Source organism: Rhipicephalus sanguineus, chromosome 5 (assembly GCF_013339695.2).
Source record: "Rhipicephalus sanguineus isolate Rsan-2018 chromosome 5, BIME_Rsan_1.4, whole genome shotgun sequence".
Classification (NCBI taxonomy): domain Eukaryota; kingdom Metazoa; phylum Arthropoda; class Arachnida; order Ixodida; family Ixodidae; genus Rhipicephalus; species Rhipicephalus sanguineus.
In genome coordinates, this window is record NC_051180.1 from 72170769 (window position 1) to 72197910 (window position 27142).

The following is a 27142-nucleotide window of genomic DNA, read 5'->3' on the forward strand; positions in this document are numbered from 1 at the left end:
ATCCGAAGGGGCCACTGTCATGGCGCAGTGCAGTGATGTCTTTACAGATAAGCACCGGAAATGCACGGTGGTATGATGGCAGTAAACGCGCCAGTACGACTTAATCGCTTACAACCCTTTATGATAAGCATCTTCAGCTAACTGCTCGGTGGTGCATGTGGCCTAGCGCAGTTGTAAGCATACTGCACGCTTTTAATAGGCGACAACCCAAAGGCGCCGCGCCACCGTTCATGCTGCCTCTTTGTACAATACCGACAAGTGTGCTGCACAAACACGTTGCTTTGAGCGACGAAAGCAGTTTACCATCGCTGCGCTCGTGTGCAGTCAGGAACGAAGTGAGCATCACGAACACTTTCATGACAAGCGCGTGCGTACTGTACAGCAAGCGCACCGGAAGTGATGGCTTCAGCGTAGCTGGCGATGTGCTGCACACAACTAGAAATGATCGGCTGCACACTGCAGCAGATACTGCGTGTCAGCAAAGATTTTCGTGCAGTAGCGCATCGTTTACATGCGCACACGCCTCGGGGAAATAGCCGGATGAGTCGTCCGTTCTTCTGCCACACCCTTTGTGTTCCGAGTCATCGCTTCCAAACGTTCTATGCAAGAGAGCCATAATTTTTTCAGCGTTTTGCTGGCATCAGCAGCACTCTTCATGAGACGCAAATTTGCAGTTGGCTGTTGGCACGTAGTTAAGTGGGGTTCGCAGCAGGTACCGCATGTATTTTGTATGCGGTGCCTGTATCACGCAATTTGGGTGTGCACCAAAATGCCTGATAAGTGTACTGGGAGGCATTGCAGCTATTTCGAATGTTGCTGTGGTGATTTGATTACTTGGGTGGAATAAAAAAGCATGAATTCGTTTTTTCGGACGACTTCGTGATCCCTAGGGAGTCTGAAAAATCGGACATTGACTGTATGTGCTTCCCGATGTTGTAAGCAAATTCCATTGACTTTGGGTTCTTCTCATTTTTGCTTTATGGTTTGTCTTTGCAGGTCCTGATTGCACAGGAGAAGATGGCAACCAACACAGTGTATGTATTTCAGATGAAAGATTCCAAGTATGCTTATAAGGCTGAATGCCGCTCTTGCCTGGAGCACTCGTCCCGACCCACCAGTACCCTCTGGGTCAACATGCTGGCCAGAGGAGGCCAGGTAAGCACATCGCATGCCAAAATACCAGGGTGTCAAACTGAACCTGAACCCAGACTGAAACCGATATTCTTGGCACTTACCTGAAACGAAAAAATATGGGATGTCTGTTCAGAACAAAGTATTTCAGTGTATAAGCAACAGCAGTTGTTGCAGTCTACATGGCCTAGGTGCATAGGCGGAGAGTACGGGGGGGCTGGGGGGCTTGGCCCCCCCCCCCCCCCCGGACTGCCTCATGGGGGGGCAGAGCCCCCCCTGGCGCCGGCACAGGGTATTTTTTAAGAGCTTGGCTTAGGTCCCCGGGTCGTCCTGTCTGGCAGCTATTTCACAGGAGGCTGTTTATGCCCGCTTCTTTTTCATTTCAGCTATTTAAAGTTCGGCACATGGGCCAGTGACAAGTCAAACATTCAATGGAAAAGTGCCCCTCAAACGGATTTTTACGTGCAGAATATGTTGTGCTGATGAACAACTGAAGCGACGACTTAAGCTATGACAAATTAAAAAATTCACCGGCGATTACGATACTGCCTAATTCGCTGAGTGCAGACTCGAGTTCGGGCAACGCCAGCTGTGTTTGAAGTTTTGACTATCCGCAGTTGTAGCAATGTAACATTCGTTACCATATGCAGCTTTTCTGGACACCAGCGGCCTAGTTCGCGTGAACGACACCACGTGGCGTATCGACCTTAAAGAATTCAAAAGTCCCGCCATGACGTATGCAGTGACGCGGCACTAAATAAAAGAGAATCAAAAGAAACAGTACACACGCCCCGAGACTGTCGCTTCACCTCGGTGCACAGAAAAGAGAGCGCTGTTTGTCGGCGTTATCTCGATGGCGACGACTGGCAATGAATTGGCAGTTTTTCTAGACGCACGTGCCATGTCAAATGCCTGGCCGTTATAGGCGCGCCCACGATGCATGAAGAGCATCGTGTTTTTATTTGTTTGTTTAGTTTCTTGCGCTGCCGTACCGGTGGGATTTTGGAGCAGCATGCTGCTTTCCGAGTTTTTTTTTTCAGCTAGCGGGAACCATTATGTTTGGGTACGAACAGGATATTGTGGCTGCATAATAAACCGAATTTCCTTTGGTGTACTACTTGGGTGACGCTCGTTTGCTCCTTGCGTTACCTCAAATTAGAACTGGATAAGTTTGAGAACGCTAGGAATGAGAGTAAAAAAAAGGAAGTTAAATATAGTTTTTATTTGTTTTCATTTAGTTCTTATTTAAATGTGGCTGCCACCGCAAGCTTGGCGCCGTCTAAGCGGGCGTGCAAAAATGTTACAGTCGTTGAAAGATGATCTTGTACACCGGAAAATGTGAACTTGGTTAGTTTTTTTGTTAGGAATGAACGTATAGTAGAACACATACGACTGACGTGTTGTGTAATAATCTCTAGATCTGCCGTCTATCCCGCTAAAAAGGGCACTTATCTATCATAATTGCATTTCTTTTCCATTCTTTTTTTTTTTCCTTTTTTTGCTGGAGGTGATTGTCTTGAATCTTGTTGGCGCAGATAGACCAATAGGTTACTCTAATGGGCTGCAAGTTCTCCTGAAAGCTCTCCTTTCATGTTCTGTAGGTGCATTCTCTTTCAACTTTGCACTACAGCAAGCACAAAGTCGATCATGAATCACCTACTGGCCCAATCGTCCACTTTGATCAGCACAAAGAAATTCAGAAGAGCGAATTTAGGCGTTTTTGCGCTGACAACAACGATTGTTAATGCAACATAATATAGTAACTATTCCTACAATCTCTCAAAATCACTTCTTTATTCCGTGTAACTCCTGATGTAAGAAAGGGAAAATAGACAACCACCCGTTTGTAGCACGAAGCCACAAGGAAATCCATAAGGATTTCTCAGAAATAAAGCCTGTGTCCAGTTGCTTCGAGTTGTCGATGGATTCGCCCTCACGCTGCCAATTGCTAGCTTCCTGGTTAGCTCAATTGGTAGAGCGACCGCCCCGGATAGGCGTTGGTCCCGGGTTCGATCCCCGGACCACGACGAATTTTTCGGCAACTAAGAGGCTTTATTTCTGAGAAATCCGTATGGATTTCCTTGTGGCTTCGTGCTACAAACGGGTGGTTGTCTATTTTCCCTTTCTTAACCCTTCCGCCACCTTGCGGGTTTCCGCAGAACTGATTTGCAATATGTGTCCAGTTGCTTCGAGTTGTCGATGGATTCGCCCTCGCGCTGCCAATTGCTAGCTTCCTGGTTAGCTCAATTGGTAGAGCGACCGCCCCGGATAGGCGTTGGTCCCGGGTTCGATCCCCGGACCAGGACGAATTTTTTGGCAACTATGAGGCTTTATTTCTGAGAAATCCGTATGGATTTCCTTGTGGCTTCGTGCTACAAACGGGTGGTTGTCTATTTTCCCTTTCTTAACTCTTCCGCCACCTTGCGGGTTTCCGCAGAACTGATTTGCAATATGTGTCCAGTTGCTTCGAGTTGTCGATGGATTCGCCCTCGCGCTGCCAATTGCTAGCTTCCTGGTTAGCTCAATTGGTAGAGCGACCGCCCCGGATAGGCGTTGGTCCCGGGTTCGATCCCCGGACCAGGACGAATTTTTCGGCAACTAAGAGGCTTTATTTCTGAGAAATCCTTATGGATTTCCTTGTGGCTTCGTGCTACAAACGGGTGGTTGTCTATTTTTCCCTTTCTTAACCCTTCCGCCACCTTGCGGGTTTCCGCAGAACTGATTTGCAATATGTGTCCAGTTGCTTCGAGTTGTCGATGGATTCGCCCTCGCGCTGCCAATTGCTAGCTTCCTGGTTAGCTCAATTGGTAGAGCGACCGCCCCGGATAGGCGTTGGTCCCGGGTTCGATCCCCGGACCAGGACGAATTTTTCGGCAACTAAGAGGCTTTATTTCTGAGAAATCCGTATGGATTTCCTTGTGGCTTCGTGCTACAAACGGGTGGTTGTCTATTTTCCCTTTCTTAACCCTTCCGCCACCTTGCGGGTTTCCGCAGAACTGATTTGCAACTCCTGATGTAGAATACAAAATGCATTTCACTTCCTCAACAACGGGTCACAAGACACATCAGAGAAAAGCGAACCCTTTAATTCCACCTTCTTTCGTTCACTCAGCATATGAAAATTTCTTCTGTTGTGAGTGGAGCTCCTTCTGTTGCCACGAAGATGTGCAGGCGTTCCAAAGGAAATCTTAAGCCTTTCTTTCCAGAAGGTTCCCTTAAGAGAACGATGGTGTTTATGCGCACATGAATTTTGATTTGTAGTTTTTCGCTCGTAGCAATGACTGAAAAATACCAGTCTTCAGCCAGATAAAGCCTAGCGAAATCTGCTTTTTCCCTTAATATCTACTGCTTTTCAAGCAGTAGTCTTCATCCTCTGAAAGCCCAACAGAAAATGACCCATGTCGTATAGAATGATTACAGCTCCGCTTGAGGGTCTTCAAAACCGGAGCTTTTTTTTGTACTTCATGATGCAAAATATCAGCCGCGTATTGAATCATGGAATCTTCTGGCTTGATAGGAATGTCAAAGCTGCGAAGACATTCCTGGTTGGGATTCTTTTTTGGCTCAAACGTGTAGGCCCACCTTGAAAGTCCCTTCCACTGTATCGGGTAGGTTTGTCTCTATTGTAGATAAGGAAATCATAGTAAAATAGATAGTAAGAAATATATAATTCAATATTAAATTTTACTGCAACATAAAACTTGCAATAGAAATATGCGCGAAAGCGGCTAATAAAAATTAATATTTCAGAAGACACGATAACTGGCATGTAGCCTCGACTTTAATAATAGGGATATCTGCACACAGGTGTGAAGTCTGGTTAATGTGCATCGATAGCACAGTGCTATCATAGATGCACGCGTTTTAGAAAACACCCTCTAGACATGGTATTCCCTCTCAGCTTTGTCTGAGTGGAAAAAGCTCAAAGAATTGAATTCCTGTCAATCTGATAACATGTTATTTTTTTTCTTAGATTAGGCCCTAAATCTGCCCTAAATGGTGGCTCTGCGCTGTACAGCACACACGAATGCATTCCATAACGTTTGGGCTGTGGCATGGGCTTCGCAAGACACTGACCTACATAGGCGGTGTCACGGCTGAAACGTTAGTAAAGGCATATTTTCTTTTGTTAGTGAGTGCTACCCGCAAGGCATGCATTCTCTCTCTCTACAAACACACACACACGCGCGCACACACACACACACACACACACACACACACACACACACACACACACACACACACACACATATAGTAGTGGGAAAAGAATCACGCGGACCCCGATAGAATAAGGAATGAAGAAAGAAACTACGGCTTTCGTTGGTTCAGCACTGTATATTTTCACTAACGTTTCGTCTGGTGGACCAGACTTTGTCAAAGTGCGCAAAGTGTATATATATATATATATATATATATATATATATATATATATATATATATATATATATATATATATATATTGTGCATTACCGACACGTTAGTCATAAACCTGAGGCGAACAAGCAAGGCGAGCTTGATCTGATCATTAGTTTGATGAACCGTAATTAGGCTTGGCTCGGGAACACAGTGCGGAGGGCAATCTAGTGAGCGTCGAATACTTGGCTCATTGAATCGGTAAGCAGAACTGTAAAGCGAAAAGCGCTTGTTAGTTTTGAAGTCTTCTTCCTCGTTGTTTTCATTCACTCTGTTGTACATTGCTGCTAACATGGGTACCTGTTAAGGGAAAGTCATCAGTAAAGACAACATGCATGTGTCCATGCCTGGACCTCCCTCTTAGTTACTCCCTCTTATTACTCTTTCAACGGCGTGAAGTGGCGTTGCGGCAACAAAGGCAGTGTGTAATCGGCTAATATTCCCTATGAAATTACCTATGCTTTTCAGGAAAGCAGCGTACACTAAAGAACGTGTTGAAAGGGTGTCGTTTCGCCTCACAAAAACAGTCCTGATATCGTGCATGCCTCTCGATTGCATTATCGCCGCGCGCCCGGCACTTCCACGTCACAAATGCATGCGCACGTTATGAGCGTGAGACAGCATTCTTCATAGGAAAGTGGCGAGTGCCAAGAATCAAGAAAGGAAACGCAAGCCAGCAGCAAAGCAGCCGGTTGAAGATCTCTCCGTCGTTGCTATGGCAACGGCGCGCGCGGCCGCGCTCGCTTCCGAGTCTGCTTGCCTACCGTTCCCGCCGCCGGCCTGCGCCGGTCCACCGGTCCCCGCCGCCGGCCTGCGCCAGTCAGCGGGGAGGGGGGGGGGGCTAAAGGGAGGGGGCACTTGCTGAAGGCCTTGACAGTTTGAGAGAAACACCTATTCTCATTATTCTTGTCGATAAAACACCTCCTCCGTTAAACTTTTGGGAGGGGAGGCGGGCCCTTGGGGCATACCCCCTAGCTACGGGCCTGGCCTTTGGACCCCTAGGTGGCCCCGGTCGCTCTACGAAACTTCTTCCGAAGTACCACGGCAGGTACCGTGTGGTCTAGCAAGCCTCGTACTTCATATACGCCGTCAAGTCGCTTGAGACTTATTGTAATCAAACAGTGTCGTGGCATGAGATTGTGCATATGGACCTGCTAAAGCCTCATTGCCACTGTGCAGCTGTCCGTAATTAGCCAGGATGGCTCTTTTTCGGAGGGGACGTAAATGTAATGCAAAAGAGCAGCACTACTTGCAGAAGCAGAGAAGGATGCTCCCGTAGAAAAAAGGCGACGATTCAACAATACAAGCTTTGCGTTGGTTCTACTATTACTGGTTACGTTTCTGCGTCGTCTCTAATAGTAGAGTACTTCTTTAAAACGCTTCATTATATTACAAATGGCTGCCCTCATGCTTGCTATGTTTCGTTTTTTATTGCCTTCTTATGGTTGAGGTTAACTAAAATCTGGGTTCCGTTTCTTCATTATGAAGTAATAGGTTGCGTGGTAATAAAAAATAAAACATTAGAAGTTTACTTGCTCCATATCCAAAAGCGAAACCGAAACTGCAACAAATATCTTGGGTGAAATGGTCCAGCGAGAAAACAAGCAACTAAATCTTCAGCAGCGTTGTACTAGTAATAATAATTGCTGGAGTTCTACGTCCCCAAACCATATTATGTTTATGAGGCGTGCTGTAGAGGAGGGCTGCGAAAATTTCGACCACTTCAGGTTCGTAACGTGCATCTAAAACCAAGTACACGAGCCTCTAGCATTTTCGCCTCGTTCAAAAATGCTGGAGCTGCCGTCAAACCTGTGCCCTTTGGGTCAGCAGCCGAGCACCGTAACCGCTGTACCACCGCGGCAAACATAAGCAATTCTGAGAGAGACAAAAAAAGAAGAAAAAACCGCATTGGGATTCGAATCAAGGCCCCAGCGACTGCGCGCAAACAGCCAGCACGGATGATCAACCCATTCAGCCACAGCACGTGGCGAGTAGCCTGTGATACGATAGCTATTATAAAGATACTACGGTCAAACTCTCCTTGCAACGCTCCTTGCAAGTGTCTCCACCTTCCAAAGAGCAGGAACGGAATGCAAAAGTGAAAACAGCTGCTTTCTGTTTGCAAAAATGCGCTGTAGACCATAATTCGATGTTTCACAGCGCAAGGAACGAGGACGACATTGGAAAACACACACAGCGCTGAACTTACAACTGGCTATATTTTCAAACTTACAGCAATATATATGCGCCAGGAATATTCACCAGGAAAGAAAAAAGAATAGAGCAAATGAAGCATACAAAAAATTCCAGAAAAAATCGTAGAAGGCCAAACAATTTTGAAACGTGATAAAAAGTGCACGGGTGCCGCTTCGCTTGCTCTTTCGAGCAACGAAAGTGAATTTCTCGGGATCGTAAAATACATGTGATATCGATGATGGGTTGTTGTTTACTGCAACTACAATTTTTTGTACACCAGGCCTGCAATTGTCGCGTGACCAAAATTACGTAACATCGCACATCTACTTATCTGACTACAATCACGTAACTAGCCACGTGACTAAAAATCACGTAAAATCAAGTAATTAGTCTCGCCACTAAAATCCCGTAACGTCACGTAACTATTGACGTGACGTGTTGGCGCCAAAAACTTCGGAACAACCGGGTGGCGCGGGGCAACCTCAGCGTCTGCACTGGACTCTAATAAACATGTACTTTCTCTCTCACGTGACTAAAATCCTATCACGTAACTACTAGTGACGCGACATTTCCCCTTCAAAACCACGCAACAAGTGCGTAGTCTGGGGAACCGACCGAAACCTGAGAAGAATAGATTATCCAAGCCTAGCCATATCCTATAATACTATACTAGCAAAAACATTGCACCTCTAGCAATAGCTTGGTATTACTAGCAAAACCTTAGAAGCTAGGTCGAACACTAGCTCCACTTTCGGTTCCAGCCTTGCGCAACCAGTACATGCTGCGCACATTTTCATTTACAGATGTTTAAAATGGCATCTTATTGCGGTACGTTGAAGTGGGCTGCGAGTGCGTGCGTAAAGCTGCTGAATCACAGGATTTTCGTTTTGTAACTGGGAGCACCAGTCCCTGGACTTCCCGAAAGCTTTGATCCACACACGTCATATCACACGGACCTATCCGATGCAGCGCACAGTGCTTTGTGATGTTAAAGGAGAAGGCATGCTGGTTTCTTTCTGTTCACGTAGGGCGATAGATATGACAAGAGATGAATAAAAATCTCAGTTTCACCGCAAGGACGATGCAATGAGTGCGATAGCAACAAATGAAGTAAAGCTGCAGGCAGCTAACTCAGATGCAGTCTCGCGTAACTCTACAAAATGGTGCTGTAAGAGAACACAGCCACTCGAGGTAGGAAAGGGGATTTCGCATAGTCTCTTCGAGTTGAGAGCGCAGCATATAGAAGGGTATATGAGCCGTCCGCTGATGCTTGTCGAGATAGCGATATTGATTTCATTTAAGTTAGGGCGAAATCATTGCACTGCTGTTTGATAAAGAACAAATAATTTTTCCTATTCTTTGATTGGCTTAATTATCTGTTGGTTTCATTAGTAGTGTCTAACAAAAAAAAGAACCCCTCGAAAAATTCCCCTTCGTTCGTTAAGATTACGACAGACACTTGCGTTAGGCCCTAAAGTAAAAAGCAACTGCAATAAAGTCTAACTTTGTCATTTAATTACTATGCCTCGCTTGTCTAAGCTTAGTTCGCTTCCTTTACGTTGCTGAATTGTAGGTACCTGAGAAGATCGTAACGAAATCATGAGAACGGAGAAGTAAGTTTCCACCACAATACGCGTACAAAAGTTCGAAAGAGCTTTGTTCACCATAACTTGATCGGGCGTTCTCTTCCTTACGACGTTTATAAAAGAATAAAGTAAGAATTGCAAATGTAGATCTGAACGATATGATACGCGTGGAGTGTTTAAACATACACTAAAAGAGTAATAAAATAAAGAGAAAAAGAAACGGCAGCTCAAGATTACAGTCATGAACCGAAACCGAAACGAAAGCTCTTTTTTGTTTCGGCGGCGACATCCTGTGCGAAGCTGTGGAACTAAGTCACGGGTTGAAAAAAAAAAATGCTGATCCGTCGCCCGGAATCGAACCGATGACGGTGCGGTGAAGCCGCGCTCTGAACTTGAGCGATTAGCTCGCTCGGCCACGGTGGACGCCTTGTCGCCTGTGGTAAGCAAGGGTTTATCAATTTACCACAAACATTTGAACGACCGCGCTTCCGAAAACGCGTTAGGGAACAATGTTATGCCAATTGCGGCAAGTTGAGAATGGCTTCAAACGAAAGCTGAGTGTCAGGACTACATGTGATTTCCTGACCATTAACATAACTTGCTTAGTTTTACGACAGTGACCGTTTTTGTCTCGATAAACAGGCCACATTTTTCGCCGTTTCCATAGACTCCCATTGTACAATCTTTAACTGCTCTGGGAACAAAATTGAAGCTTACTGCAACATGATCGCTGCTGTCCTCTCGTGCGTTTAGGTTCCCAGAAGCGCTCTGTGGTCTGCGTTTTTCAACATTCACCCTCTACACTTAATTATTCGGGAAAAACTCGCCAGTTCCATTGGAAGCGCGCTAGCTTCGCGCCGGGGCCGCCAGGGGCGCTGGCTGTGATGTGTCCACAAAAGCTGGATATGATATTGCCACAGAAACTGCCGGCGCTCGAGTACTGCGCACACTATGTACTCTGTGCATTGCAAATGTCGCGAACCAAGTGAATCGCCCAAGCCCCGTTACGACAAGCGAGGCCAGTCGCAGTGCACGTGCCAGCCCTGCATGCGCACGAGCGACAGAGGAAGAAAGCGAGGTTAGAGGCCAGTATCTCGCGATATCGACAGACTCCGCATTCGCTCTCTTTCGTCGTCGTTCGCAGTATCGGTTACGCCGCCGACGCCAACGGCGATGCCGCTCAACGCAGGAACGGACGTCTGCGCTCTAATTGTCTTGAACCCCGTAGTGTATAGCTTTGAGAACACAAAAATGATACTGAGAATACAAAGCAATCCCGACACAGTCAGTCAGTGAACGCTTTCGCACAAACTTACTCGCCAATAAAAAAAAATGGGTAATTTCTTGGTTGCCTACATATTGGTACCCTTCGACATGCCTGCTTATAAAAGTGCCGAAAAAAGATTGTACGCCGTTTTGATTTATCAGTAAAGGGTTTTACTAAAAGTTCGGCCACCAATGAGAAACTCCATTATTCGTCCAGATTCATAACCGCAGCTTCGCACAAGGTGTAGTGGTAGCAAATGGTATTTGCTACCATCTCAGAATTACTTTCGGCCATCTTGAATTGAACTCACTGGCATATAATTAAAGCTTCCCGTGATAGCGTTAGCCTACTGTCTCCTGTGTGGCGCATGTTTTAACAAAGTAAAGCCTAACCCCACGCATTGCGTGAATCGATTTTACGCGACGCAGTCAACGAAGGCGACCTTTTTCGCTTCGAGTCAAGAGTTACGAGGTGGATCGATGTCTTTGTGTAAATTGAAAAATAAATCTAGGGTCTTCCACTTACAGATCTTCATTACGATATTGCGGGCACCTAAGAGACTAAAGTTACATTAAATTCTTTAATTTGGAAGTTGGACTCCTCTCTCTCTCTTCCTATATATATATATATATATATATATATATATATATATATATATATATATATATATATAGTGTGAGAGAGAAAGGTGGAAGAGCAAGTCGGGCCCCCGCCCCCTCCGGTAAAATGAAAACTCTCCGCCTATGCCTAGGTGATTCAAGTGGAGACTCGTATAAGTAATTCCGGTGTATTGCTGTTGTTGCACAGATGATCATGTTCCTGGACAAATGCACAAATCACATAACTTACACAAAATAGTTACCCACCGTTGAGTAAGCAAGTCTTGCCTTTATGCGGCCTTTCAATTCGTTGTCTTGATTTAAATAAAGTAATTTATTATGAACTGAAGTAACGTAGAGTACTGGGCGAGTTAGTGTAGATTCATGTCGAATCGAAGCGCGAGGAAAACAGGACACAGTAAAGAACACACAGGACAGGCGCTAACTGGGAACTAAAGTTTAATGGAAAGAAAATCCGCATCCTATAGTTAACAATGACAACACCGATCTGACATCAGGTGAACGTCCTTGAAAAACCAAAAAAACAAAAACAAAACCAAAACAGAATTCAACAATCTGTAACCACTTGCGTAAAACCAGAAAACGTGTTATCTACAGAACTAGAACTAGACATCTACTAGACGCGGAGTACGCTTATCTTCAAAAAAACATGTGAGATAACTTTGGTTCGTAGTTCTGTAGATAACCCATGTTTTCTGGTTTTACGCAAGTGGTTACAGATTGTTTAATTCTGTTTTGACTTTTTTTTTTTCAAGGACGTTCACATGATGTCAGATCGGTGTTGTCATTGCCAACTATAGGATGCGGATTTTCTTTCCATTAAACTTTAGTTCCCAGTTAGCGCCTGTCCTGTGTGTTCTTCACTGTGTCTGTTTTCCTCGCGCTTCGCTTCGACATGGAGTAATTTATTATGTCGCCAATCTCAACATCAGCACGCTTGCATTCCTTAGAAGTTATGCACAATTCTGTAGCCTTTAAGAAGGGATGGAGTGCAGAATTGTGGGCAATGGAACTTTTTCATATTTACACTAAAATATGCGAGCATCATTAACAAATGTTTCAACCAAGGGGCATCCTCATATGTGAACTGGAAAAAAATCTAAAAAATAGCACCAAATGTGTCTACCTCTCCTTGAATCCACCTACTCGCCTCACAACAAATGCTGGTTTTCTCAAAAACATTACTTTTGCTCGCAAAAGGAACAGTTTTGCCACAGCCGCTAAATTTCTTCCAAGCAGAGTTACTTGGCAAACTATTACCAAATTATGTTGGCACCTTCTAAAGTAAAAAATGTTTTGCCACCGGAACTAAGTCCTTAATAATGCTTTTGTTATGATAAGGCCAATTTAAGTCTTTTGAATACCCTTTTCTTTCCTATACAGTGGTCAGAGCTATGGGTATTATTTTGCTTCAGAGGAACACCCTATGCATTTTTGACACAGAGATCGGATCTGAGACCGGTACTTTGTAAACATTAAAAAAAAAAGGTTCCTTTAACAAAGAAAAATGTTTTTAAATATGTTCAAGATTTGGCATTTTTTTCCAAATTTCGAATACTGTTAATTGGAGACAGTTAACAAACGGCATGTAAAATTTCAAGTAGTTTACTACAAAAAAGGCAAAGTAGACCTCACATGTGGTGTACCCAATTATGTAAAGAGGTTTGTGGCCACACAGACCTTTTCCGTTTATTTCAGTCGATTTTTGATTGTCTAATTTCTGTAACATTCCTATTCAACTCTGCTCAAAAATTCTGGGCTTCGAACATCCATATGAAATTCTCCTATTTTACTCGTTCTCAGTAAGATTAGCAGTAAAAACATGGGAAAGAGAGAGCTCAGGGTTGGGCACATCGAAAGGCAGCGCAGGCTTTCCATGCGGTGCTGTGCTCATAAATGGTTGTGTTTATGAGTATGCCTGTGTAGCTGTTGCTATTATTTATATAAATCATCGACTACTGTTTCTACTCTGCAAACAGGCAGATAGTTCTACCTTCTTGACAAAACTCTTCTACCTCTTGACAAAACTTGTGCATATGCCATGTGCTCAGCACAACACACGATTGGAAATCAGAGGCAAATTAAATGGAAAGGTTACAAAATACAAGTCCCGGTGAACTTTCTGCACTGCACTTGTACAGTGCTGCCTGGAGTGTTTCAGCTTTGCACGCTAAATAGTTGTCAGTAGCACTGCAGAACATGTTGAAAATGTGTGCTTAATGTGCTGAACTGGTCCATGAACTGGTTCACGCTTGCAGAAACCAGTTCACAAACTGTTATAGATATTTAGTTATCTCAGCTTGAACTGAAACGGTGCACAATGAACCTGAACCCGAATTGAACCCGCATATTTTTTTTGTTTGATATCGTCGTTAATACAGCTTCGTTTTGTAGCTTTAAATGTTGTTACTGTTCAAATGGGACATGCAAGTTTGTGATCGGCCTAGTCATTTTAACAAATAAAACCACAGATTTTATTATGCATTGCTTTTTTTAGTGCAGTGAAAAGTTCATCAGTCAGTCTCTCCAGTCAGGCCATGGGAAGGCCCATGGGGAGGGGTCTTTGTGGCTCCGGCAGGAACTGCATACAGTAGGCTCTGAGTAAATGGAAATCTCTTAATTGCTGCCTAAATGGAACTGCCACCTGTAGTGTGATGCTTTTTTACTTAAATTTGGCACTCCTGTTCATCTCTCCGTAAATAAAAATCCCATTAAAGGAACATCTTTTCCTGGTCCCTTCAGGTTCCGTTTAGTGAGTTTACTGTACAGTAGAATCTCGATGATATGGCTGATACGGAAAATATTCATATCCGCCAAAATTCATATCACAGAAACGCATGGAAAACTATATGCCAAATTACTAAGCAACACTAGTATGCCTTGTGTGTGAGTAAAGAAAACTGGTGTGCGTATTTATTTATTGCTTCTGAGGGCTGTAGCAATGTCATAAACTGCTCTGCATGGTTGCCTGTAGTTTCTACACGTCGGTGATCATAGGTACTCGTAAATATATGGCACATGCACGCGCATACTATTAAGGGATAAAAGGTGCCAGGACCCACCACAGCTGATAGCCCTTTCCTAATTTTGGTGTGCTTTTCTGTTTGACACCATTGTACAGCGGCAAAAATGACATGAGTGTTCTGCACGCAATACACCAAGGCCAGAAAATTTTAGAACCGCTGTACTGTGTTATTTTCTTTTCGCGGTGGGGTTTGTGGGAATCGAGAGCACCCTCCCCTTTGGCGCCTCATTCCCCAGTGGCTCAAGCGCTGGGAACCGTCGTTCAATGGCAACATGGCGACCTTGGCTACGGTGCCAGGCCTTTTTGTCTGGTGCAAGCCATGCGTCGCCCCGATAGCCGAGTGCATGGGCATGACTATTTCTTTAGTCGCAGAATCGATCGGCTGCCGCACTTTGGTCGTCTGGGTGGGGCCCCTGTCTCTGGACTTCTTAAAAGGAAGCTGAAGTGGTTTTAGAATTCGTTAAAACTTTGTTGTTAACTAGGACCAACATTATTGTCGACGATGGCGTAATTTTTTCTGCTGTTGTGTCAGCAGGAGACGAAAGAAAAGTTCATCTTGCTCCGCCCACATGAACCCGTCGAAAGTGTGGGCATGGAAACGAACTAACTGGAACTACGTCATCATCTGGGAGCTGCCCGGGCAAGCACTGTCGTATCTCCAACTGTGGCCTCCATGACTAGTTTCGGCTGCGTGCGTTGGTGAAACTGATTGCAAAGGCCATGCTTTGATGTTGCCGATGACGCGCATGTCGAAGATGATGTCACCGCATTTGCTCAGCATCTCAAGAAGCCCTGCGGCTGCAGCCGCTGTTTTTTGCCAAGAAATGCTATTTTCGTTCACTTCTGTGAACTCTTACATTGGTTTTCGAATTCAGCAGGGATCAAATTATGATTACTCACTCCAAAGTCATTTTTTTTTTAAAGTGCTTCAGCTTCCCTTAAAGTTGTATCCAACTATAGATTTAGGTGCATGTTAAAGAACCCTAACAGTTGTTATTATTAACACAATGTACAGAACTGGGCTAACCTTGCATAAAAAGATGTGACACACCTGTTATTTTCGGGAACAGTGCTCCGACTGAAGCTCTTGATTGTACCATAGCCTTTGTAAACACTTCGCGGTACTTTTTCTTGAGTGAATCTTCTGTCTGAACACTGTACACTGGTACTACAAACCTCGGTATAACGAACACGGATATAACGAATTATCGGTTATAACGAAGTAATTAAAGAATAGTGTTGTCATAGACACAGTGTTAAAAATAAACCTTTATAACGAATTTTCAGATATAACGAAGTTATTTTTGTGGCAGATGTGACTTTGTAATAATGAGGTTTGAGTTTATTTCCAGTCCAGACTTTTTTTTCTTTTTTGTCTACCAGTTATGCACCAGAAGTGTTGGCATCCTTAAGCCTAATTCATGAAGTCTACTACAAGCTGTGTGCCATAACTCGCATAAACTTATGCAAAACCCTTAACGTTTACTGATGTTCTGCTCTGTGTGACCAAGTGCACCTCATTTGTGGAAGACTGAGCATCCATAAAACTTTTTTTTTAGTGGCACGAGCAGCGAGTGACACTCTTGTTCCTCTTCCAACCACTTCTGCAGAATGTGACATTGGGCGAGTTGGTGCATAGCTTAAAGGGACACTAAAGGCAAATAACAATTTATGTTAGAGTGAAAGCCCAATGTATGACAACTTCTAAAACGGCAATATTATCAACAGCAGTGCCCTACTTACCGAGAAATTAAGCTAAATGTATCACATGACGAGCGCCACGAGTGGGACATTTTCGAAGTGATCCCGATGACGTAGGGAAGTCGGCCTACAATAAATCACTAGTAATCAAACTAGCAGCAGTAAAAAAAGAACATTCCGAGCATCAAAAGACGTAATAAAATGCTGTTTGTTCGTTTCCGCTTGATTCATGGAAAACAAAACCTCCATGGCGTTGCCATGGGGAACGGTGCGCATGATTCAAAGGTTCCGTTTTCGCCGAGCTGTGCCTCGCCCGTCTCAGTGGTAGTTTCGGGATCGCGTACTGCCGTGCGTGTTTTGCGCGCTCGTGAAGGTCGCTCTGACAGAAAGTTCGACAAAATGCCGCATGCGTGTGATATTGCCGGATGCCCGAATGGTGCACAACGCCAGTGCTGCAGCAAGGAAACCGGTGTGTCTTTTCACTGGGTGCCGCGGAATGAACCCTTACGCTCGAAGTGGCTTAGTGTCATGCCATTGCGCCAGTGTGCTAAACAGTCAAAACCTCTGCGTGTGTGCTCGCTGCACTTTCGTACTGAGGATTACGAGACCAACCGCAACTTGGTGACGGCTTTGAATGTGCCCATCCGAGCAAGTCTTTGCCGCAGCGCCGTTGTTGCTACTGTGGGTCCCGCTACTTCCGCTCGGCTGCTACTAGTGTCGGCGGCCGCGCAGTAAAAGCGGGCAACGTTGGGCATGGCAGCAGTGACGTATGAGAGTCGTATTTTCAGGCGGGAGATTTGAAGCGCGCTAACGCTATGCGGACTACTAAAAACGTGATTTTATTTCAAAATAAGCACTTCCTTGGCACAAAAGCAGCGCTACGAGGTTTCTGGACCGCTATTTCAACAATCAACGTCGACTTAATATTTGCCTTTAGTGTCCCTTTAATAAAATATTTGTGGCACAACTGAGACAAGCAAGGCGCCCTATCCTGTCTTCTTTTTTTTTTTGTTCTGTGCTTGCCTCAGTTGCGCCAGAAATATTTTATCAACCACTTCTGATCGAGCACCTGTGTTTACTTACTAAGGGCCAATTATTTGTCAGGATAATTAATGAAAATTAATTGAATGGGTTCCTAGAATGAGCAGACGGTTTTTTTTTGTAAGCAGCTGGGATTGTTGTGGCATCTTGTGGAACAGATCTCAACCGTGCGCTTCTTTCTACATGGTCCCCGAGATCTACTTCGGCAGCGTGACGAAACACAGAAGACACAGACAAACGCAATCAAGCGCGTAATTCGAAGGTTGTGAGTACAGATCCCACCGACGGAGAGGGCGACTTTTCTTCCACTTTAATTTCTTTCAATTTAAGTGAGAATTATTAATATCTAGGGTTTAACGTCCCAAAACCACAATATGATTATGAGAGACGCCGTAGTGGAGGGCTCCGGAAATTTCGACCAACTTGGGTTCTTTAACGTGCACCTAAATCTGAGTACACGGGCCTCAAACATTTTTGCCTCCACCGAAAATGCAGCCGCCGCGGCCGGGATTCGATCCTGCGACATTCGAGTCAGCAGTCGAGCGCCATAACCACTAGACCACCGTGGCGGGGCAAGTGAGAATTATTACAATACACTTAAGAAACCGCAAATAATGTCCCCTCTGCTTTCCTTGGCCTAATTGTCTGTTGGTTTCATTAGTTGTGTATAATACAGAAAACGAGCCCCTTAGACAATTCCCCTACTTTCGTACTTTCATAGCGAGGGCTTTGTTCCAGCAGACTTGATGCCTTAGGTAGCATGCGAGGGTTTATTGGTCAGCCGCTACCTTGTGCGAAGATCATGTGCCCCGTGGCGCCCTCTGGCAAAAAAAAGTGTTCCAAACTCGATGCCTTGGCTACGGGTGGCGCTGGCTAACATTCCAAGGTATTAAGCACACATAAATACACTACAAAAAAGTGGACGGGAGATCCCCTCTTTTGTAGCTCAAATGGTAGAGCATCGGACATGTAGTTCAAAGGTTGTGGGTTCGGATCCCATTGACGGAAAGGGTGATTTTTCTTCCACTTCAATTTCTGTCAGTTTAAGTGAGAATCATTACAATACAGTTAAGAAAGCACAAATAATGTCCCCTATGGCTTAATGGTCTGTCAGTGTTATTAGTTATCCCACGGAATACACCAAGGCACACGAATGCTGATGTGTGATTGCCACTACCAGACACCTGAGTCCAAGATTCCTCCAATTTTTTCAACGTTCCAGTTTCACTTGCGAACATTAGAAACACCGCTGAACTTATGTCAAGTTTTATTGGAATCTTTTTGCCATTGAAATCTAACTTTATTACGAAAGGAGATGTCTGGAGCCACCTCTTTTGTTATGCCCTATTGCCAAAAGTTCTTCTGTAGTGCTTTGGTCAATGCAGTGCATTTGTTTCATTTGGCACATTTTTGCAAGATGACCCTGCATCGAACATTTGAAACATTGACTGTTCAAAAATGGACATGCCCTAGCAAAATGCTCATCACCACACCCGAAAAATTTGCCTTGTCTCTCGCGTGAAAGTCCTTTTTCGGCGGCTTCCGTAGTTTATAGGCAGCCGCCCCTATTGTGGACACTGTTCTGCTCTTGCTCATTGTCGTCTGTTTAGGCGCGAACTTGTTCTGCCAGTTGACGCCTGAAGGAGCTAGGAGAACTTCCGTGGTGTCATTCTTGGCCGTTTCCATGACGGTAGTGATGTTTGGGTCTCGTTTCCAGGTAGCCTCTTTGTTCTCTAGTGACAGGGGATGGCGTTAAATGTCCTGGCTGCACGGACCCAGAATTAGCCAATCTGTGAGACTTTCTCCAAGGAAGCTGCTGAACTCTTAAGTGGCCGCTAGTTTGTAGAGCTCAACAACGAAATCTCCGATTGTTTAAATTTTACCTTGATTCCTGTGGTAGAGCTTGTACCATTTCATGACTTAGACCTCTGTGGTGCGTAATGCCCACGTAGCACTTTGGTGATATTGGCATACTTGCTGTTGGCTGGACTCTTAGGCAGCAAAAGGCTTCCTAGTGTCACGTATGCTTTCTCACCTAGGACTGTCAAGAACACTTGTGCCTCCTTTGGCTGATTGCTGTTGTTAACGCTTGTGAAGACCTGGAATTTTTTTATGTAGACTTTGATGCTGCCACTGTCCAGGCACAGCCACGGTGCGCTCTGCCGTTGTTGCTATGTGGTCTACCGATGTTGCTGTGCGGTCTACCAATGTTACTATGAGGTCTGCCGATGTTGCAACGATGGATCACTCCAATTTCACCACAGTGAGATAGTGTTAGCACTCATCTTGAGGTCCCATCCTTGTCACCAAAACTGTTGTATATCAAGAAGGCAGGATGGGAAGGCACAAGAGAAGTTATTGAGCTGTTTGAGATTATAGAGCCTCTAGCAGAATGACCCTAGGGAAGTGAGGTTCTTAAAGGGAAGGAGGACGATTAGGTTGCTCCCATTTTACAGTACATGGCAAGGGGGCGTCATAATGAAATGTGACGTCTGAAATTGACTATGGCTGCAAGAATACATAATTCACAGCTGCAATCTGATATTACTTACGCTCAAAGTGTTAATTAAACCTGCACACTTTGTGTAGCTTATATGTGTGGGGCTTTTTGGTTTCTACCTCATACAAATTATTTGGCAGTGGCTCTCTTCAACAGACTTTTGGGCTACTTGGTCCATGGTTCAATGCAGATTAGGGCTTTTTGAGAACATAACAGAGAAGCGGAAGGTTTTGAAGTGTTGAAAATCATATAACTTTCTGCTAGCACGCTTTTATGCAGATTTATTGACTCAAAACCTTTTTTTTTATCTAGCCAAATGCTTAATAACTGAAAAATACTTTGTGGGTATTCAAAGGTGTAAGTGATCTGGCAGTGCTAATCTATGGTTATAAACATTCAATACTGAAAACAACCTGTAGGTGGCATTCATACCACTTGTTCCTGGCACGTTATGGTTCAGGATGGCCTGATTGCCAGAGACGCTCAATGAACTTTAAATACATGCACACATTCGACAAATTGTTGTTCAAGTAAATGCCTATGGTGCCTCAACATTTGTGTTTTGCATTTATGCAGGGAGTTCGCAAGAGTGCCATTGGCCAAAGGATTATAGCCATATTGCCCTACATCAAGCAAGAAATTCCCATAATGATAGTGTTTCGAGCACTGGGCTTTGTGGCTGATCGTGACATCCTAGAACACATCATCTATGACTTTGAAGATCCTGAGATGATGGAGATGGTCAAGCCTTCTTTAGATGAAGCCTTTGTGATTCAGGAGCAAAATGTAGCTCTGAACTTCATTGGTTCACGTGGAGCTCGCCCAGGTGTCACCAAGGAGAAGCGCATCAAATATTCCAAGGAAATTCTGCAGAAAGAAATGCTTCCTCATGTTGGTGTGAGCGACTTTTGTGAAACCAAAAAGGCTTACTACCTTGGGTGAGTCAGATAAGTGTTCTGTTGTAGAAAGGGCAACGCAGTTATGTCACTTAAAACACGGAGATAACAGTCATGAATTTGATAAATGGAGGTAAATGGAGAAGGGCATTCCGCCCATTGTAGCAGCACACAAGTGTGTTGAGAAATGGCAGTTTGCTGTTTTGTTCCTGTTTCACGGCTGTATAGCCAGTTGTATGGCATTGAGGCTTTTGGAATATGTGTACAATATGATTATGATGCGCCCATTTCTCTTATCAAAGAGATAACAATGCTCACCAAATTTGATGCTCAAAGTGTGTCTTGTGCTAGAATGTTGGCACGATAACGACAACCGTTCTGGAAAAGTGGTCATTTGCAAAAGGTGAAACAGCCCGCATGGAAATATATACCGAAAAAACGGGTCAGGGTGAAAAATGATAACATCGTGTTTCAATTAGGCAATCTAGAACCGTGGAATGTCATCGGGTGGCAGGATAGATTTCCCAGTTATTTTCAGTTGCTGCAAAAGGTGTCAATACAGTCGAACCCGGGTATATCGAACTCGCCAAAAAACGTTTATTAGTTCGATATATGGGATAATTCGATATATGCCTGCTATAGGATTTGATGACACAAATGCACATACCAATAAGAAAAGTACTTTATTAATATGGTGGCTTACTTGCGTGCCCTACTTTGAAACAAAATAGTCCTGGATTTTCTTCTGTTTCAACGACTTCGATATGGCATAATTTGATATAGGCTTGCTATAGGATTTGATGACACAAAGGCACATACCAATAAGAAAAGTACTTTATTAATATGGTGGCTTACTTGCGTGCCCTACTTTGGAACAAAATAGTCCTGAATTTTCTTCTGTTTGAACGACTTCGCTGCCTGCGACAGCACGCACGCCTCCACATTGTCCAACGAGTCGGAGCAGCCTTTCATATTCACGCAATAGCACCGGACCAACGCAAGTGCACTAATCACTTCGGAGGGTGTAGGCAACGGGCCATCGTCAATTTCCTTATTGCTGTCGCTTTGGCTCGTGGTCGGCACGACATCTGCAACGTAGTCCTCATCTTGTAGCTGGCCCATGATGGCGACATCATCGTCCGCACTGACGAACTCGTCGAATGTCGATCCGTACGCGGCGGCGACGTCGGACTTCTCACCGCGCTCGACTCGATTTATGATTCCGAGTTTAGCGGCGAACGGCAAATTCTGCCTCTTTGCACAAGCCATGACGACAGCGCGCCAAGCAAGTTCACAGAGCGCCAACAGGCAACACCACCAGCACGGACCACGCTGAATGAGGACTCGAGGAAAAGAGGCAGCAGTAGGCACGCAAGCATAAATAAAGAAAAAATGGCGCTCACTTGTACCACCTCCGCGCCTCGGAGAAAGCACGGCGGCCCCTGATTGGCTGTAGGCGCTGCGAGCAGGCCAGGGTCATTTTGTGCAGGGGGGTGTTCGCCCGTGCACAGCCGGGTCTAAACCACTTTTTCTAGGGTGGCGCCGGCAGTTTTTCCTGCAACCGCAAGGGAAAGCCAACTTGCTGGGGCACTTTTGAGGCACATGGAGTTTGATATATCGGTTGTCGTTGCTATTTTCGTTCGATGTAACAGTAACTTTTGCTATATATTCTCAATGTAAATTTAACGTGTTTAGAAATTGTTTGATATACGGGATAATTTGATATAAACGGGTTCGATATAGTCGGGCTCGACTGTAGTTTTAAAGCGTGGTCAACTCACTGAGGACATATGTCAAGCAACAATTGTGGCTTTTCTTTTCTTTCCTTTCTGGGTTCATATAGTACTGCAAGAAATCTCTAGATGCAGCTCATAGCTATCCTCGGGTGCACTTCAAAGCACATGCAATGGTGCATTTCGAAACTATCCCGGGCGAAACTTTCAGTGCTCGCAACCTTTGTACTGCTCCTGCTATTCATGCTTCCCCATATCTAGATACAGTCTTGAAAGTGTGAAGAGTACATTTATTATGATGTCAGCAGAAGATGTACAGTACTCACGGATTGAAACGGGACGATTTAGGGATAAGTAATGCACATATTTTCCGCCGCCTTCAGTTCGGGTCATATCGGTGTAATTTTGGCTCAAACGCGTAGATCAGAGCCAACAGTATCTTTGGAGACAAGATTTGTCGCAACATGACGTGGTTATCTCGAGCAATTGCGCATACAAGTCGTTATACTAAAAAGTTTGATGCGTTTGAATACGTCAGTACTGTACCTATGCTGTAAGCATGGTAAGACATGTATTTATATGTAGCCCACCTGTTACATGTTTACTTGTTAATGCTAAAAAGCCCACTGCTAGCATCCTATACCAAAACCATTTGGCAGTTCCTACAGTACATTTATGGTGAGTCACGAAATGAAGTGAAGTGAAACTGTTGCATATTGTCATGAGCCAGTGGTGTTCACATCAAATGAAAGTGCCTTGTTCCTTTGACTGCTGGATGGGCAGCCTGCACACTGGTGTGCTTTATTTCCTTTATCCTTCTGGCTCTTATGATTCCTGTTTTGAACCTTTGCAGTCTAAAACTATTTTGCCAGTTTTGGGCACTGCGAAAGAAAACAGCTGTGTAAGAAAAACTCATCAGATGTTTATATTTGCAGTTGATCTTGTGCCTAAGTCTCGGCAATATTTGGGCAGTGTGTGAAAACTGGAAATTCTGGGAAATCATCCGTGTACGCTTGCCAGCCTGTTGCAGTTAGTCCTGTGTTATCAGAGTCGGCATCTTTGTTGCTGGCTTCTGTAAAATCACTATCTCCATCGTGTGGAGATGCATTGTTCTCTCCCTCACTAACATCTTCACTTTTGCTAAAAGCTTTGGAATAATCGCTGTAAAAGGCCCTTGGCGAGAAGTCGGCCATGCTGCACTGCAAGCGACATGGAAAGAAATCCACTGAGCCTGCCTAAGCACTCAAAGAATTGAAGTCTTCGAATTGCATTAGTACTGCCATCTATTGTAAAAGAAGCTAAGCTCAAGTAAAAGAAGTTTATTTACTCTTTCAGAGATGGCAGTTAGTGAGAAAACCCATGCGTGTGATTCAACCACGAAAGAGCTTGTTGGGCAGTGCCCGACAACGGACTGCTGCGGCCGTGTTGCGTTGTCGGGAGGGGCCTGACAACTTGACTGCAAAGGGTTTCGTGATAATTTCATGTGTGACTGATAACTTCTTTTTTGCAAGAGCTCTACTTTGTTGTTTTGTAGTCTTTGTGTCTTTTCATTTAATGAATTTTCTTATCACGCTCAAGTTTTAGTAAACAATTCGGAGTGACTGTGCTAGCACAACAACAGAGTCATTGCACTAGTTACATGGATACATGTCGTCTTTCTATGGCCTTGCAGTTACATGGTTCACCGGCTGCTGCTTGCTGCTCTTGGACGAAGAGAGCTAGATGACCGGGATCACTACGGCAACAAGCGCCTAGATTTAGCTGGTCCCCTAATGGCTTTTTTGTTTCGGGGTCTCTTCCGCAATCTCACTAAGGAGGTACGCATGTATGCTCAGAAGTTCATTGATCGAGGCAAGGACTTTAATCTTGAATTGGCCATCAAGACCCGTATCATAACTGATGGACTGCGCTACTCTTTGGCAACAGGAAACTGGGGTGACCAGAAAAAGGCACATCAAGCACGTGCTGGAGTGTCTCAGGTGCTCAATCGTCTAACCTATGCTTCAACACTGTCACATCTTCGGCGTGTCAACTCTCCCATTGGTCGAGATGGGAAACTTGCCAAGCCCCGCCAACTCCATAACACACTGTGGGGTATGATCTGCCCAGCTGAAACACCTGAAGGCCATGCTGTTGGTCTGGTGAAGAACCTAGCTCTGATGTCCTACATTTCTGTGGGCTCACAGCCTTCACCTATCCTTGAGTTCTTGGAAGAATGGAGCATGGAGAACTTAGAGGAGATTGCACCCTCAGCCATTGCAGAGGCTACGAAAATATTTGTCAATGGCTGCTGGGTGGGCATTCACAGGGACCCTGACCAATTGATGAACACCCTCCGCAAGCTGCGTCGACAAATGGACATCATTGTGTCAGAAGTGTCAATGGTGCGAGACATTAGAGATCGGGAAATTCGGATCTATACAGATGCAGGTCGCATCTGCCGGCCTCTCCTCATTGTTGAAGACCAGAAACTTCTGCTCAAGCGACGCCATATTGACAACCTCAAGGATCGTGAATACAATAACTACAGTTGGCAAGACTTGGTGGCCAGTGGAGTGGTCGAGTACATTGACACACTTGAGGAAGAGACGGTTATGCTGTCAATGACCCCCGATGACCTGCAGGACAAAGGACTCGCATATTGTTCTACCTACACACACTGTGAAATCCACCCATCCATGATTCTTGGTGTGTGTGCCTCCATCATCCCCTTTCCTGACCACAACCAGTCACCCCGTAACACATACCAGTCTGCCATGGGAAAGCAAGCCATGGGCATCTACATCACAAACTTCCATGTGCGCATGGACACCCTTGCCCATGTGCTCTACTATCCTCACAAGCCACTGACCACAACACGTTCAATGGAGTACCTCCGTTTTCGTGAATTGCCAGCTGGCATCAACTCCATCGTAGCCATTATGTCATACACAGGATACAACCAGGAGGACTCCATAATTGTCAATGCCTCAGCAGTTGACCGAGGATTTTTCAGGTAGGCCTGTCTTGTAGCTTTGTCACATCATTGTGCATGGCCGATGTGCCAGCACATCAACTGTGTGCATTATGTGCCACATCTTTCTTACAGCTGTTTTTTGCAGGTGGAACTGCTGCATTTTCTCACGTATAACCCACATAAAATATGCAGAAATTTAGAGCTAGAGTGAGGGTGCAGGTTATACGCGAATAGACCTTTTTCAAGCGATCCCAGAATGCCCCACGGGCACGCGGATCACTATGGGAAAAGTGTGTATGTCGCGCGAGCCGGCTTGTTGGTCGCCTGCTGCTTGTTGGCGCCGTCAGAGCACGAAACGATACAGTAGGCTCTCGATAATTGAAACTCTAGGGGACCTCAGCATTTTGTTTGAATTATCAGTTTCATGAATATGACTCAGGGCAACATACCAACTAGAGTTGTGTGCCACAGCAATATCATAGACAGCTCTGCATGATTGCCAGTGAAGTTTTTTGGCAAAAGTGATCACACTGGTACTCGTTATACAATGCATGCGCGCGAATGTTAATAAGGGACAAAATGTGTTGTGTCCCGCGACAGCTTGTAGCTCCTTCCCATTCTTATGACACTTTCTCGCATGACAACAAGTACTGAGGTGAAAGTGACTTTACGAAGCGTTCGGCACTGGATAGGCCAAGGCCAGGCCGCCTTTTTTTTTCTTTTTTTTTCTTAGTCGTGCAATTGTTGGTCGCGGTGGCCGGGATTCGATCCCGCGACCTTACTTTTGTATAAGGCTCATCTATTTTTAACTCCGTCAATATGATAAAACACAACAACGCACGCAGAGTACATTCATTGCAAAATGCGTAGTCACGCATGGCACTGAATATCTGTAAGCAGCAGTATAAAACTTGTATATAACGCTGTCTTAAGGTGCAAAAAGTCACTATTTATTCCACTGGATTCGAAGCCACATCCTCCAGTGCACTGTCAAAAGTTCTTCCGCCTCGGTTGGCAGCATCGCTGGGTTGCTGTTGTTGGCCTCTGAGTAACACTTATGCAGCGTTGTAAGCACCTTGAAGCACATTGTTGGCATTGCCTCTACTAGGTGGCTACCATATCTCTACGGCATTACAAGGCTTGGCAGAAACACATAAACAATGAACGCGCTGCATGGTTACCACCTGCACACACGCATACAAAACGTAAATGACAACCGGAAGCCAGAAGCTGTGACTACAGCTGGACTGCAGCGACATCTCACACGGAAACTGATGATGATGATAACAAAGTGATACTTTCACTTTTATAACTGATATTGTTGACGCTACAATGTTACAATGAACTGTTGTGGTGCCATTTTTTATTTATTGCCTCAGTTCTGTAAGTTTAATGCTTCGTTTAAGAACAAACAATTCGAACAGTACAATAGGGTGCATGACGGTGGTGGCTTTTATTACGGCCGTAATCTCCATGGTTGCCGCACTGCTTGAACAGTGAGTAGCTGACACCTAAGACCACAGCCGCTTCATTGTTATTACAAGATTGGATATATCTTTACTAATGCTGTCGTGCTCAGTTTAAAAACAACCACCTGCGCCTGAAGTCATCCTGGATTTTTTCTAGAATTGCTTTTCACGGTCGAAAAGACATTTTGGTGCAAACATTGCTGATTTGACTGGCTGTCCTCGCTGCGCCCATGGCGGCCCTGTAACTGGATGCGCAGTGCATGACCGTCAAAAATGCCCTGCTAGCAGAGGCATAGCGCCATGGGTTGCCATTTTGCAACGCAGCGACACGCTCATTAACGGGCTCCGCTCTCCTACGCTGAGCCGTAGCCATTGTATTGTTGACTAGCCGGACCCTCGGGATTAAAGGGCTCATGAAGCACCCCTTGGGCTTGTTGAAAAAACACATCCTGCGGAAAGCTGACACGGCTATGGACTGCTCTGCAAAATATTACAGTCGTGCGCGCCGCGTAAAGGCCACAAGCGGAGCGCGAAGTTGCCGTTTCCTCAGGTGCCCTCTTTTCAAACAGAGGCCAGTTCTCACTCTCGTCGGTGGGCGGGGCGTCTGC

The 27142-nt window shown here is 44.9% G+C and overlaps 1 protein-coding gene across 1 annotated transcript in view; it reads left to right on the forward strand.

The window, feature by feature from the left end:
• Nucleotides 1-27142, forward strand: part of LOC119393748 (DNA-directed RNA polymerase II subunit RPB2) — a 208431-nt gene that overhangs the window by 64271 nt on the left and 117018 nt on the right. The window contains exons 5-7 of the mRNA XM_037660880.2: nucleotides 997-1155; nucleotides 20057-20418; nucleotides 23782-25104. Coding sequence (XP_037516808.1) covers nucleotides 997-1155; nucleotides 20057-20418; nucleotides 23782-25104 — 1844 coding nt within the window. The remainder of the gene's footprint in view (nucleotides 1-996; nucleotides 1156-20056; nucleotides 20419-23781; nucleotides 25105-27142) is intronic.